Below are 14,666 nucleotides of genomic sequence, written 5' to 3'. Positions count from 1 at the left end.
TAAGGTCATTACACAACGACTATCTTTAGAAGTTTGTCCCCAAAGTAACTTTAAAATAGATACATTTATCTAAATTACCTTGCATCATTACTGCATTATGGCAATGATGAAAGCGGTAAAAAGTGTAAACTTGAAAGATAAATATTGAAACGTATCAAGGGTAGGTAATGTGTTGAGAAAATGCACCAGGATAACCATTGAAATCAAGACAATTTCTAATGAAAAATCTTTATTCCAATTCTTTGTATTGTCTACTCCATCAGTACATTTTGGTCCAACAATTTCAATCTTTCCTTGAAATTGTTTCAAACTGTTACATCAATTTCTGTATGGACCTACAGTTTTACAAACCTAGAATTAAGGTAGGCTATTAATAATATTTTTTATGAATTTCAGGTCCTCCAAATTTCATCTGATTCACCATAACTTTTATATGAAATTCCGACCATTTTTGATGATTATAAATTTATCCAGTCATATGATGTAGAAGTCTCAAGTGATTACTATGGGAGATCCCGGCTGAAGTATGACAGTCGTAATGGGCCATTGACGGCTTAAATTATATATTCAGGCGGTGGGACCTTCCCGCAAGGGACTCCCCACCAACAAAAGCCATACGAATTTACTTTTTACTATGAGAGATCCGTATCCTATTTTCAAATTTCATCTGATTTATCATGATCTCTAGGTGAAATCCGGACATTTTTTATTTATCCAGTCTCATGATGTTTAACTCTCTAGTAATAATTACAGTTATACTGATTTTTAGGTGAGATCCGAAACCTAAATTCAAATTTTATCTGATTTATCATGATCTGTGGGTGAAATTCGGACTAGGCCTATTTTTTATGATTTTCCATCTATTTATCCAGTCTTATGATGTAAAACTCTCCAGGCGCCAAATGCAAGTCAGCAAATTTCATGAAGAATCCAGATCTTCCGTTGTGATCGGCTAAAACATGGCCGCCGTAGAAAATGGTGGATAAATCCCTGCTTTTATAAGTGGTGCCCAGGTTGGCAATCACCACGTAGGTGAACCGTCTCGGGTATCTACGTTCTAGTAGGATAAAGTTGTCCTCATGGTATCTGAAAATTAGAAAAATTGAATTTTTTAGATGGATTCTCTTTGATATTGAATGAAAAAGACTAAGAAATAGTCAAAAAAAACACTGATTTAACTCTCTGAGTTTATCAGACATTGACAATGGTGTAATAACCGAAACCGGTCTTTCTAATTATCAATAAATCAGTGGTTAACTCAGAGAGTTTATCAGAGATTGACAATGGTGTAATAACCGAAACCGGTCTTTCTAATTATCAATAAATCAGTGGTTTTTTTGACTTTGATCAGTCTTTTTCATTCAATATGAATAATTACCACAATATCAACTTCTCAACTACACAAAAAGATTCTCTTTGAATTGAACAGGATGAAGTTGAATGCACTCCAGTGTGTTCTACTCAAACACCAATCACGATTTCTAGAAAACTACTGCATTGATTCCTCGTGACCTACGTGAGTTCCACTCCTGGCCTTTTCGTAGGTCCTTCCGCTGAGAGAGGGGACGCCAAACTGACTCTAGGGCGCCCGGCCACCATCGACTCAGCCTCTTGACCCACATTTGTGCCTAGAGTTCCAGTCATCTCTGGTCTCTTGGGTTTTTCTTTTTGGGTGCAAGGCCTCACCTCTCCAAAGAAGTTTTGCCTAAATGGCCGCCCTTCTTTGAGCATTGGTGAGGTTTGGTCTCTCCACCCACAACTCGTGACCTACGTGAGTTCCACTCCTGGCCTTTTTGTAGGTCCTTCCGCTGAGAGAGGGGACGCCAAACTGCATCTAGGCGCCCGGCCACCCTCGACTCAGCCTCTTGACCAACAAATCCTTGTCGTAATCCAGTGTGATATGCTTGGCAGTCTCTTCAGACTGATTTGTCCTCGTGACTTACGTGAGTTCCACTCCTGGCCTTCTTTGTAGATCCTTCCGCTGAGAGAGGGGACGCCAAACTGCCTCTAGGCGCCCGGCCACCCTCGACTCAGCCTCTTGACCCACATTTGTGCCTAGAGTTTCGCCCGTCTCTGGTCTCTTGGGTTTTTCTTTTTGCCCCTCCGAAACTGCCCTGATGGGGCAGATCCCGTGGGTTTGAAGGCAAGGCTACTTCTGAAATTGCCTTGACGTCCATTTTAGTCGCCTCCTACGACAAGCATGGATACTGTGGATCAATTCTGGTTTTCAACACATTCTTGAGTACGATGATCGACTCAAAGCTCCCCCAACCCACAGGGGGCTAATGGCCCTTAATCGTGGATCAATTTGAACTTGGTTTACATTGCTATCGAGAATACGGGCCAAATAAATCTTCAATTTTTTGTTACCTTATGAAACAGTTGGTAGTCATCAACTGTCGGTCCTTCCAGTTGGCCTGCATGTAAATGCTAGGGCTGCTCTCCCTGAGTGCGCTCAGTGTAGCCAGAACTCGCTTGGACGCCTGGGGTGCGTGTACCCGCGCCTCCGGCATCCATCCCAGCACCAGTGGCTTGGCGAACTGCTGACGCGCCTCGTTCTGCTGAGTCAGCGTCCATTTCATGGGTGCTAGGCTGTGTGCGTGTGAGAGGTCCGAACGCTGGAAAAGGATAAGAAATAATCGTTTTTCAATAAATATTTTAAGCTCAACACTAATCTAGGTTTACACTAGTAGTTCTGTGAACAGTAGACCTCGCGCAGTTATAAACCACAGTCTCCTCTAATACTGTCCATCAGAGTTAATTCTGTCCTGTCGGCGAAATATCGGTGTATAAACGACTAATGGGTGTTTGGGTTGTTGTATCGACAATGCTAATAATTTGATGTAAACAGCTATGATATATCATCACAATCTTACCGAGTTGAAAGCAGAGAAAAATCGAGAGAAAATACTAAGCTACTTCAAGTTATCAATTGCATGCCTCACTGCATGCAATTAATAGTCTACACAACAGCTGTTTCTTTCACCAAGTTACATTGAGATATTGAATTGCATGCAATTTATAATCCACTCGACAGCTGATTTATGATGTATAATATTCTAAAGAAACATAAAGAGAAATGCAAAACCGTTGACTTGAATCTTAGACCTCACTTCGCTCGGTCAATAAATAGTTGGCCTCATTTATTAGGTGTTAGGCTATATACCGGGTTTAAACCAGTAGGTGTTCAATCACCTTTTAAACCGAAATGGGGTATATGACCCTCAATCAAGATTCAATATTTTTTATTGCCAGATATTTCACATAGTATATAAGCATTGAGGTCAAAAATAATTTGGTCAATACAGTATTCAAAAAAATATTGAGTGTAGTCTTCCGAGTAGTTTAAATCACGGTATTTAGATGAAATATACTTCTTATATATACCGTGGTTTGAGAGTAAGGCTAGCTTCACACGCATTCGGTTCCATTCGGTTCGGTTCGTTTTCGGTTCGGTTCGGTTCGTTACCGAAAACGAATGAGGCTTTCATACATGTCAGGTTTCAATTCGTACGGCTCTAATTAGGTATTTTCTTCTGAAACACAGCTGTGTTTGGATTTTCACAGTTCATGCTGGTATATTAATTTAAATATAACAGCTTGTGTTAAATTGTAAGATTTTATTTCTTGAACAACAAAATTTTAAATATAATTGAAAATATTGTGAATTATTTGAATAGTTTCTTTTTGATTATGGTAATTTTGGATGTTCAGAGAGATTATTTTTTTAAATTGAAAAATTGTTCCTTGTTTTGACACATGGTATATAAACTTCATCTCTTCTCTCCATTGATAAAATCATGTAATATTCGTGGGAAAATAAAAAATAAAATTCTCCCTGATTTTCAATCTATATTTTTCATATTTTTTTAGCAAACTATTCATTGAGAAAAAAATGTTCCTGTGAACTAAAAGAAATGAATTGACCATATGATTTTGACTGGGAAAATTTTGAAACAAATAAAATCACGATATCAGGTTAAAATAAAAACAAAAAAGGCAAGCGTGTGTAAAATACTTTCTTTTTTCCTGTTTCCCTAGCAACGAATTCGAATATGATGAAACCTATTCGTGTCGAGGGGGCGTTCGGTGCTATGCGGTTGCTATTCGGTACCGAATTCAAACCGAATCATCGTTTCACACTTATCGGAATTTTCCGAAAACGAACCGAACCGAAAGTGTGTGAAAGTAGCCTCTCACTAGCAACGAATTGAAACCTGATGGAATTTATTAGAGTCAAGTGGGTGTTCGGTTCTGTGCGGTTTCTATTCGGTACCGAATTCAAACCGAATTACCGTTTCACACTTATCGGAATTTGCCGAAAACGAAACGAACCGAATGAATGTGAAACTAGCCTAATAAGTTTTGAATTTCAATTTTTATCTGACCGAGAAAGTGAGGGAATTCAACAATATTTTACTTCATTCCAATTTTAGAGGAAAAATTGAGTAAAATCAACATTCATCCTCAATTCTAGTAGGATTGAGTTAGTTGAAAATTCAATTCTATCAATCATAATTATACAGAGTGTGCAACTAAGTCATCACCCATGAGGTCATATTTTATTATAATTGATGACTTTTGGGACACTGTATACTATTGTAAAAATAATTAATATTCACCTCTCCATCATGATCATCGATGTTATCCAGTCCAATCTCGTCTCCATAGAACAGAGATGGCGTGCCAGGCAGCATCATCTGTACCGCCAACAATGCCAGTGTTTCATTTTTCTGATAGAGTCTTGAAGCCAGTCTAGGAACCTCGGTATCGCCCGTAGTCCACATAGCCCAGGGAAAGCCAGGATCAGACCGCACCACTCCCTTCTGTACATACCTCACCAAATCCTCGATAGCATCCGCCTTCTCCACATAAACGTCGATCAAACTAAACCTGGTTAGAACCGTAGCTAACCTGGGGTTAACATCTAACGGGCCGTCATTCTCAACTGCTGCCACAACTTTCAACGAGCATATCATAATTTTCTCGGCCTCTATTTTTGAAAATCGGTTCAAAATGTGATGCCAGCTCCGTATCTCTCCTACAAACCCTTCATCGTTCACAAATTTTTCCAAACCTTTGAAATAAAACCCGTCCACACCTTCTTTCAACCAGAACTCCAAGATCTGTGACACCAAACTGGGTCCCTGATCTTCGGTTACAGGTTGTACAGTAGCCGTGTTTGCATTAAACAAACCCTGGAAGTCAGTTTTATTCAGATTTCCGTTCAAGATGTGATTGTTCACAATAACATGGCGTACTTTATCTTGTTTTCTAACAGATGTGTCCAAAACTCCTCCATTGTTGATGTTATCTACAACAGTGTCTGGAGTTTGGTTAGGTTGTAGGGGGTTGAGGTTAGGTTGTGCATTGTTGAGGTTAGGTCTGTTTGTTTCAGTTGGGTTGAGGTTAGAGACATGTCTAGCATCCAATGTTTTGAAGTAGGGGTGTAAGGGGAGATCCAAAATCACTGAGATATTGTTTTTGTGTAGATTCTTAACCATTCCTCGAAAATCCTCCATAGTACCCAAAGTTTTCTCGATGTTTGTAAAGTTTTCAATATTGTAGAAGTGCTCGGGAAAATGCTCGGATGGGAACACGGAATTGAGTCGGATGGCTCGAACTCCCAGGGTTTTGAGATAGTCGAGTCTTGAGTTGATGCCTCTCAGATCCCCGATCCCATCATTGTTAGAGTCCTTGAAGGAGGCCGGGAATATCTGGTAGATGAGTGATCCCTGGTACCAGGAGCGTTGCGGGTCGCACTTGGTGGGCAGAGTTGTGACGTAGGTGATGATGATGCAGACACAGGCGACCATCATGGACATCACCGACCAGAAGCAGAACTTGCGGATGAGGGGCCAGTTCCATGACACGAAACAGTAGTCGGGCGTTTTGCGGAGGCTGCAGAGGACTGGTTTGATTATGCCGCCGTTTTCCTGGAAAAGAAACGATAGTGAATCAAAATCACGAAAAATAATCTCTGTAATGTGGTAGTATAATTTATGTTGGTGAATGTAGTAAAGTCTTCAGATCAGGTCTTGTTAATGACATGAAGATGAAGGTCTATAGTGTATATATAAACTTGCTTCTTATGTATGTTACATTTTACCATACATTGTGTATGGTAAAAACACAATAGTTTTTCAATTATTTGCATGAATAAAGCCCAATAATGAAAAATATTTTCAGGATTTTTTATTATGTATGAAAATATATGTTAAAAAGAAGCAAGAATCAAGAATTCGTGTTTGGGATACTGTAGTTTGAGGAAAACTTTTAGAAATGTATACTCTTTAATATGTGGCTCTTGACTACCGTCATAGACAGACAATAGCGTAAGTAGATATCCCATGGTATAGGGAATTTATGTCGCAATTTTTGCTGTTATCTCAAGCCGATTATTGTCAGTTTTGTTGGGGTGAGAGTGTATGAACGGCACAATTTGAGAGACTACCAACGTCACACAGCTGCATGGGAAAAAACTACGTGAACTATCAGCTTGGAATAACAGTAAAAGTTGCGACATAAACGCCCTATACCATGGGATATCTACTTACGCTATTGTTTATCTATGCTACCGTACTGTATTTTATAAAAAAAAATATTTTATAGGATTATAAACCACAAATAGAATTGAATTTTTGTACAGCAATTAAAATCCAATCAGAGAAGGCCTTTTTGGTAATACGGTTTCTCTGATTTGTTCTCATGGAATTAATCACGATTAAAATTTAACCGGCACTAAGATTAAACAATCTAACAGTATCATCAAGAAAAATGTTCCAATCGAAGTTTTTCTAAAAATAGTTAGTATTGCAATGTAGTCAAAAAGACTGAATATGTGCAATTTTTTTCTAAATATAGGCCTAATATAATGAGTTAAATTGATAAGATTAATGCGTTTTAATAAGTAGGCCTACTACTACTATATCTAGCAACTAACTTGAAATTTTTAGCCTGTAAATTTGTGTAAAAATAAGAACTTCAAATGGAAATTACTGAGATATTGCATTTATTAAAAAGTAGCAGAAGTCTTCGGAGTAATTTACATCATTTAATTTGTATTTCTTGAGTTTTTAATTTATTGTGATAAATTCTGTGATTCATTTAGAGTATAAAATCAACCTTAAAAATTCAAAATTTCCAAATCATTATTCCTGTACCGAAAATCAAGTGACAAAGCAGTGTGTAACTTTTCATTAATTTCCCTATTATTTGAAATAACCTTAACTTTTGGACAACATTAACATTTTATCAAAATTTTTGGAGAGGAATAGTATAGGCTCAGCTCATTTTTTCCTCCAATATCATAATTGTATTATGATTGTAATGTTTTATACAATAAATATATGAATAAATATGAATGAATATATGAATATGAATATTTTCGTTTAATAATAATATTGATAAGAACTCTCTTGGTATCCTATATGTCAGCCCAGCAGAGCAGATACATTGGAAATCAATGATTAAAACAATTTTAATATAAGGTTTATTGTAAAATTAATTGAATTAGTTAATCAATAATCAAGTGGTGTATATAGGTACTAGTTGTGCAAAACACAGATTTAAATCTTGGAAAATGTGTTCTTCATAATATAGTACCGTTTACTAACCTTCAATCAAAACTAATAAATATCAATGATCAATTAATATTGATTGATTGATTAATATTTGTACCTGACAAGCGACATCTCCAGCCAAATTGTGATAGTGGTGGGGGTTGAGAAGTTGTGCAGAAGCTGATGCAGCCGCGTCTTGGAGCGCAGAAGATGAGGAAGAAGAAGATGCCATTCCATTGCTGCGTGTCTCCAGGGTGTTGTGAAGGCTGGACGTCATCTCTAGGGGTCCCGAAACTACAAAAAATTAGGAAAAAATGGAATTAAATATCAATTATTATGGAATGAAAACGTATCAACATTGCAAAAGTCGTACATTATGTTAGTCTTAATATTATCAATAGTCTCAAATTATAGAAACAATCATTAATATAAATTTAAAAAATTAAGGCTGGACGTTATCTCTAGGGGTCCCGAAACTACTTTTAGGATAAAATTAAATATGAATATAATAAGTGAATGAAAACGTACCGACACAAGTCGTAAATCTATATTTATTTCTAATTTATTATATTTATTTCTATTTTAAATCTATTCATTTATTAATTAATTTATTTATTTAATTCATTTATCAACGGTCACAAATCATGAAAATAATTTTGACTTCCACTTTATTTAATATAAGTGTACATGCAGTCAATGAATCCGGGATGATTTAACAGTGGTGTTCTATCAGTATAGTTAAAAAAACACCTTTTGAAAAAAATAATAGAATTGAATGAAAAAGACTAAGAAATTGTCAAAAAACCACTGATTTATTGATAATTAGAAAGACCGGTTATTATTATCGGTGATAATTATCAATAAATCAGTGGTTTTTTGACAATTCTTAGTATTTTTCATTCAATATGAATAATTACCACAATATCAACTTCTCAACCACAAAAAAAAATAATAATAGAATAGTTTGTCAGTTAAAATTAACTCAAAACTAAGACATATTGATGTATTTGTGCATTGAACTAACATATTATAAACTCGCATATTGAATAGATTCTACGAAATAAATGAATTGATTTTCTGGATATCAAACTGATAAAGATAATGGTTCTATATGTTAAAGCACTTCAACATGATAACTTATTGAATTTCCTATAACTTAGGGTATCTAGTGGAGTAGAATATTATCATTGTTAAATTCCTAAATTGAATTGCTCCTTGAAGGTCTATATGTGTCATATTATCATAATTTATATAGTTGATCTTTATAGTTATCAAATTTTGCATAGTCTTAAAAACGCGTCTAATAAGGAATCAATGTTTTTATAAAAGTTAGTCAAATAGATATCAATCTATGATCTGATAATACATTCCATGAATTCGAGATCTAGAGGTGTCATCTAGGCTACTATAATTTACCTATTACAGCCTATTTTAACTAATGTAATGTAAGTGTAAAATCACTAATTATTACAATGTGAGTAAAAATTACCTGTTAATTGTATTGAAAGCATATTAGCATGCATCAGTTATTGCGTATCTGTTAGACTCATGCCATGATAGATTCGGTTGTTACCCTTGTCATTGGCGACATTATTGGATCCTGTGACGTCACTGAAATCAGCGCCTCCCATTGGTGCAGCCGGGGTGCAGAGAGGGGGAAACGAGTTGCATAGATCAGGGTCTATGCTACTGGGGCTGAGTTGACGTTCATAGGCTGCCAAAACTGAAAAACAAAATCAATAATTAATGAAAATTCAAGAATAGATCATTCATAAAGTTTATTTTCAGTGTTGAATCGATGAAAGTCGAGCTCCTTTTTAGATTCAAGTTATGTGAATTAATGTATAATAAATTATATTAGAAGACAGTTTTGGGCTGTGCCTGTTGTCTTCCCCCAATTATATTATACAGCGTTATTCAAAAAGAATACCACAACTTTGAAAATCTGTATTTAATCAAGGAAACATAATAGAAACTTGGGTTGTAAATCAAAATGAAGTGTATCAAATTAAGTTTTTCCCAACTTGAAAACAAGTTCACAAATGTCAATGTGACTTCCTACAGACACTCGAGTGATATCAATATGATAATCGAACTCGTTGCACACCCTCAGTAGCATATCGGGCGTAACAGTTTGTATATAGCTGCTGTTATTAAATTTCTTGTTTGAGCTCCTCAATGTTAGCTGGTAGAGGCGGTTGATACACCTTATCTTTAAAGTACCCCCATAGAAAAAAAAAACGCAGGGGGTGAGGTCAGGGCTACTTGGAGGCCAGTGATGAAGTGCTCTGTCTCCACTGCAGAGGGTGTGGAACGAGTTCGATATCATATTCATATCACTCGAGTGTCTGGAGGGGGTCACATTGACAATTGTGAACTTGTTTTCAAGTTGGGAAAAACTTAATTTGATACTCTTCATTTTCATTTATAACCCATGTTTCTATTATGTTTCCTTGATTAAATACATATTTTCAAAGTTGTGGTATTCTTTTTGTGAACTTGTTTTCTAGTGGGGAAAAACTTATTTTAATACTCTTCATTCCGATTTACAACCCAAGTTTCTACTAGTAGTTCTGTGAACAGCAGACCTCACGCAGTATTTCTCATCCACAAGTTCTGATTGAAACTATAGACCTTATGGAAATACAGCAATAGACTGGCTTCTCCACACATCTGTGTAAATCACTTGTCAGCTGATTATATGATGAATAAGGTCTGATTTTTACTCTTATATTGGAGTATGAAGGAGGCTCCTTTTTCCTTTTATATTTATCCTTGAAATGCAAAAATTTCCAAAAACCTTGTATATACGTCGACGCGCGATTAAAAAAGGAACATACCTGTCAAATTTCATGAAAATCTATTACCGCGTTTCGCCGTAAATGCACAACATATAAACATTAAGAGAAATGCCAAACCGTCGACTTGAATCTTAGACCTCACTTCGCTCGGTCAATTATGTTTCCTTGATTAAATACAGATTTTCAAAGTTGTGGTATTCTTTTTGAATCACGGTGTATATTATAATTATGATTCATGCTTGTCAATGAAATAAAAATAAATAGAAAAAATGGTTATGACTGAGAAATTGTCAAAAACCACAGATAGTTTTTGTCAGAGATTGACAATGGTGTAACAATTGAAACCAATCTTTTTACTTTTAATAAAATCGGTGTTTTTGACAATTTCTTAGTATTTTTATTTAAAATCACAATTTCATGAACAGAATTGACAGGATGTAAATAATTATATTGTGAGTTACCCATTATGAAAGAGAATTCACTTTGTAGGCTGTTTAATCATGATTTTACTGCATGAAATTGATTTTTACAATAACATTATTGATAAACATCCAGTAATAAGTCAATGCTCAGTTCTAGACTGTGGAAATTCTTGTAAGTGATGATTGTGGTGAATTATATGGTATAAAACTTTTATTTTTTGAAATTGGGATGAAAAGAAGTTTTGGACTGTAGTCTGTTTCTTTGTCCTTAAGTTGATTGTGAATGATAATAAATGAATAAACTTTTACTTCTGTGAGCTTGCTATAGAACTGGAAATTGAATGATTAATTCATGAACATAATATGAAGAAACAAAAGAATAATCAACTATTATAACAGTTGAGTATGCCAAGTTAAGTTGTGGGAGTGCATAATTTATTTCACACATCTATCATATTTCAATAATATTTATATTATTCATTTACATACCGTACATTGATAAACGTGAAGTATTGCAGTTATATGGGATATTCAAAAGGTAAAACTACTACCCTCTCACTCAAGGCACTCAGAATATAATAATGTCAGCATATGTGTAACCTATATTGATATTATTGACAAAAATTGAAAAAAATAGAATTCTCATTGGCCACTGAATAATAAAGATAACATGAATTGCAATCATTATTGTCAATAAAATAAATCGAAATACTTGTTTGCTATTCCCAAGTCGCCTTTATCACACAATCTGTAAATTCTTCATAGTAATAAAATGTTTTTCTAGTCATTTGTTGGTAATTGATACTCAGTTTTTACTGGCAAAACCTTTCAAACAATAATAATATTTCGATGGATTACAGGCCATTGGTTTTTTTCAAACTTTCGAATACAGTAGGCCTACCGTATAGAAATATAAAATAATATTCCGATGGATTACAAACTATTGGTTCTTTCAAACGTTCGAATACAGTAGGTAGGCCTATAGAAATATCAATACTGATAGGAGAATAAATTAATAAGAGATTGCAGTAATATCTTGAACTGTAATTTTACTCTATTATTTGATCAAGTTGACACTGTTTTAGCAGGCTACTTTTCTGACTTACGATAAGAAAAGAAGACTCTATACTGAAGATTGATTGATTTATTTATCACATGCCAGGTATTGAAAAAGTTATTGCATTTATAACATTACAACATTGCGAAATTACAAAATAATATCATTTTTTATCGAAGATCAGGATTAAAAAAGATACTGATTCTTCCATAACATAACATTTGTAGTTTGTATTTAACTAATGACTTGATAGTTTTCAATTGTTGTATCTTTTGAACTTGTTCTTCTTCATCTGATTCCTTATATAAATTTTGTATATTTTGATAATTTAGTTGGAATGGTATCTTTGTGTGCAAATCGAGATTTTTAGACTCATGATTGATAAGTCTCTCTTTAAATTTTGTATCTCTTGATAATTTTGTTGGAATGATATCTTTGTGTGCAAATCAAAATTCTTATTCTAGACCCATGATTGATAAGTCTCTCAGCAGTTTAGATTCATATTATACAACTTTTCAGTTGAAGTGTTTACTCTTTCATTGTATAAATACCTTTATTGCTATCCAGAACAGCTAGGGGATGATCGAAATGTGGCGGAGATGGGGTGAGAAGGGGATAAGTGGATGCAGACTCCTCATCCACCAGAAGAAATTCAGGAGATCTTGTCTCTGGCGAATATAAAGGATCCACATTGTTGGTAACACTCAAGCCTGCCAGCTCTGTCATTCTGAAACAGAAGTTATTTATTCAAAATTCAAATTCAATTTTATTGAGCTAAAACACTTCACAACTGGCCATGTCAACAAGTATTGAAAAATACAGAAGATATCAGAAGCTTATAAAATATAGCACAGTTCACAACAATTATTGCAATATTTTTCTAAACTTTACAAACAAATAACTGTAATTTCACAGTTGAAGAAATTTTATTGCTCCATCATATATCTATAGGAAGAAACTTATTGATTATCAACAAGTATTGAAAAATAGAGAAAATTTCAGAAGCTTATCTTACAAAATATAAAACAGGTCACATCTATTATATAGCCTAATTATTTTCCCCCAACTTTACAAAAAATAACTGTGATTTCAAGTTGAATAAATTATATTGTCCCATTATTTATTATAGGAAGAAACTTATTGATTATCAACAAGTATTGAAAAATAGAGAACATTTCAGAAGCTTAGCTTACAAAATATAGCACAGGTCACATCAATTGCAATATTTTTCTACAACTTTACAAAAAAATAACTATGATTTTACATTTTAATAAATTATAATGCCTATCATCTATTTATAGGAAGAAACTTATTTATTATCAACAAGTATTGTAAAATAGAGAACATTTTAGAAGCTTTAGCTCACAAAATATAGCACAGGTCACATCAATTGCAATATTTTTTTTTACAACTTTACAAACAAATAACTGTAATTTCACAGTTGAATAAATTATATTGCTCGATTCATAAATGAATTTATAGAATAGAAACTTATTGATTACTGCAATTCATTTATTCATTCCTGAATTTTGTTATTCTGGTGAATACATACACATCATTGAAAATTGAAAGAGCAAGCTATTTATCCATAAACTTATTAATTCATTCATCAATTATTAATATTGGTAAGGTGAAAACCAATGAGTATATTTATATTATTGGTCACATACAAGCCTGCTAGCTCTCTGTCATTCTGAAAGGGAAGGAATTATGTATTCATCTATATATGCGTTTATTCTTCAATCATTTAGTATGGTTAATACACACATCATTCAAAATGATAAAATTGTTTAAAGGATCAAAATCGTTCACATTTAAGCCAGCTAGATCTGTTCATTTTGGAAGTTTTTCTATTCATCCATTTATTTTCATCAAATCTGTCATATTCATTATTATTCATCCATTGATACGTTGGTACATACAAATATATAATTCGGAAAGATTTTAAGAGAAACCCCAAACTATGATTGAACAAGATCTAGTGATTTTTTACAAGTTAATTGAGAATTAAATGTTGTTATAGTTATATACAATGTTGTAAACGCAATATGACTATCATTTTTTCAATATTGGGTAACTTGTATCATCAATCATCATGTATTCAATTTGAATTTGTGAAAATTGTTATTTTCATGACAAATAAATTCAATTTGCATTACTATACCTCTTGCACGTATTATGCACGGTGCGGTTTACTTTATAAAATGTAGTAATGGCACTCAAAATAGACTAGATTGATTGGATACCAGCCAATCTTTTGGCACTATATGAATGTATGCACATTCACGTAGTTGAATAAATAAAATTGATGGATGTTCAAAGATTTTCTAAATTGTAAATGAGGTTTATGATGCAGTATGTTGAAAAACATTTTTATGAGATAACAAGTAATTATTTTAATTATCTAGCATGCAGATGTATCATTTAATACACACCTGTGGCTATTTACTAGTTAAAAATGCACTCAAATATCACAGCAAAAATATTTAAAACACAGCTCAACACTCCACCAAATACTTTCAACTGATACTACACTTTGTCTCAGTAATTTGTTTAATCAGAAGACGCGCAAAGTAGTTAATCTGAAATTATTGTTTGACCCCTAAATATTGGAGTCAAGTGAACTCATTTCGTTTTTAATGCTGCGATCACATTTTAGAGCCCCTACTAGATGGAAATGTGTGGAGTGGAGTGAATAATTCTATTTCTGAATCACCCTTTTCCCCTCATCTTAGTTTTTTGCGGACGCGGTTCGCGGTACAATTTGAACGATCAATAGAAATCAGTTCTGCCAACATCAGAAAACGTAAGCGTTTTGATATTC

General features: G+C 34.1%; 1 protein-coding gene across 3 annotated transcripts; it reads right to left on the bottom strand.

Moving 5' to 3' along the window:
* Positions 1 to 212: 212 nt before the first annotated feature.
* Positions 213 to 14,568, bottom strand: LOC111059058 (maltase A2). 3 transcript variants are annotated; one of them, XM_039439528.1, is made up of 7 exons: positions 14,376 to 14,560; positions 12,394 to 12,569; positions 9,136 to 9,285; positions 7,681 to 7,856; positions 4,623 to 5,936; positions 2,371 to 2,618; positions 213 to 1,086 (listed from the first exon to the last, which is right to left on the bottom strand). In XM_039439528.1, exons 2-7 carry the CDS (start codon positions 12,566 to 12,568, stop codon positions 861 to 863), a joined length of 2,289 nt encoding a protein of 762 aa, XP_039295462.1. In that variant the 5' UTR covers position 12,569; positions 14,376 to 14,560; the 3' UTR covers positions 213 to 860. The 3 variants fall into 3 exon arrangements, with proteins under 3 accessions (XP_039295462.1, XP_039295463.1, XP_022202361.2); XM_022346669.2 differs by having other exon boundaries at positions 849 to 1,086; positions 14,278 to 14,568; XM_039439529.1 differs by lacking the exons at positions 12,394 to 12,569; positions 14,376 to 14,560 and adding an exon at positions 11,275 to 11,408.
* Between the last annotated feature and the right edge of the window lie 98 nt (positions 14,569 to 14,666).

This window comes from Nilaparvata lugens, chromosome 13 (assembly GCF_014356525.2).
Source record: "Nilaparvata lugens isolate BPH chromosome 13, ASM1435652v1, whole genome shotgun sequence".
In the NCBI taxonomy this organism is placed as follows: domain Eukaryota; kingdom Metazoa; phylum Arthropoda; class Insecta; order Hemiptera; family Delphacidae; genus Nilaparvata; species Nilaparvata lugens.
Note: the sequence above shows the minus strand (reverse complement) of the source record. Positions and strands in the feature narration are given on the sequence as shown.

Bases quoted from the DNA above. Each gene is read 5' to 3' on its own strand.
- LOC111059058 (XM_022346669.2), bottom strand. From the start codon at position 12,568: ATGACAGAGCTGGCAGGCTTGAGTGTTACCAACAATGTGGATCCTTTA. The intron at 2,619-4,622 runs GTGAATATTAAT...ATCCTTTTCCAG, and splicing joins TCGATGATCATGATGGAGAG to CGTTCGGACCTCTCACACGC. The intron at 1,087-2,370 runs GTAACAAAAAAT...TCTAATTTTCAG, and splicing joins ACTACCAACTGTTTCATAAG to ATACCATGAGGACAACTTTA.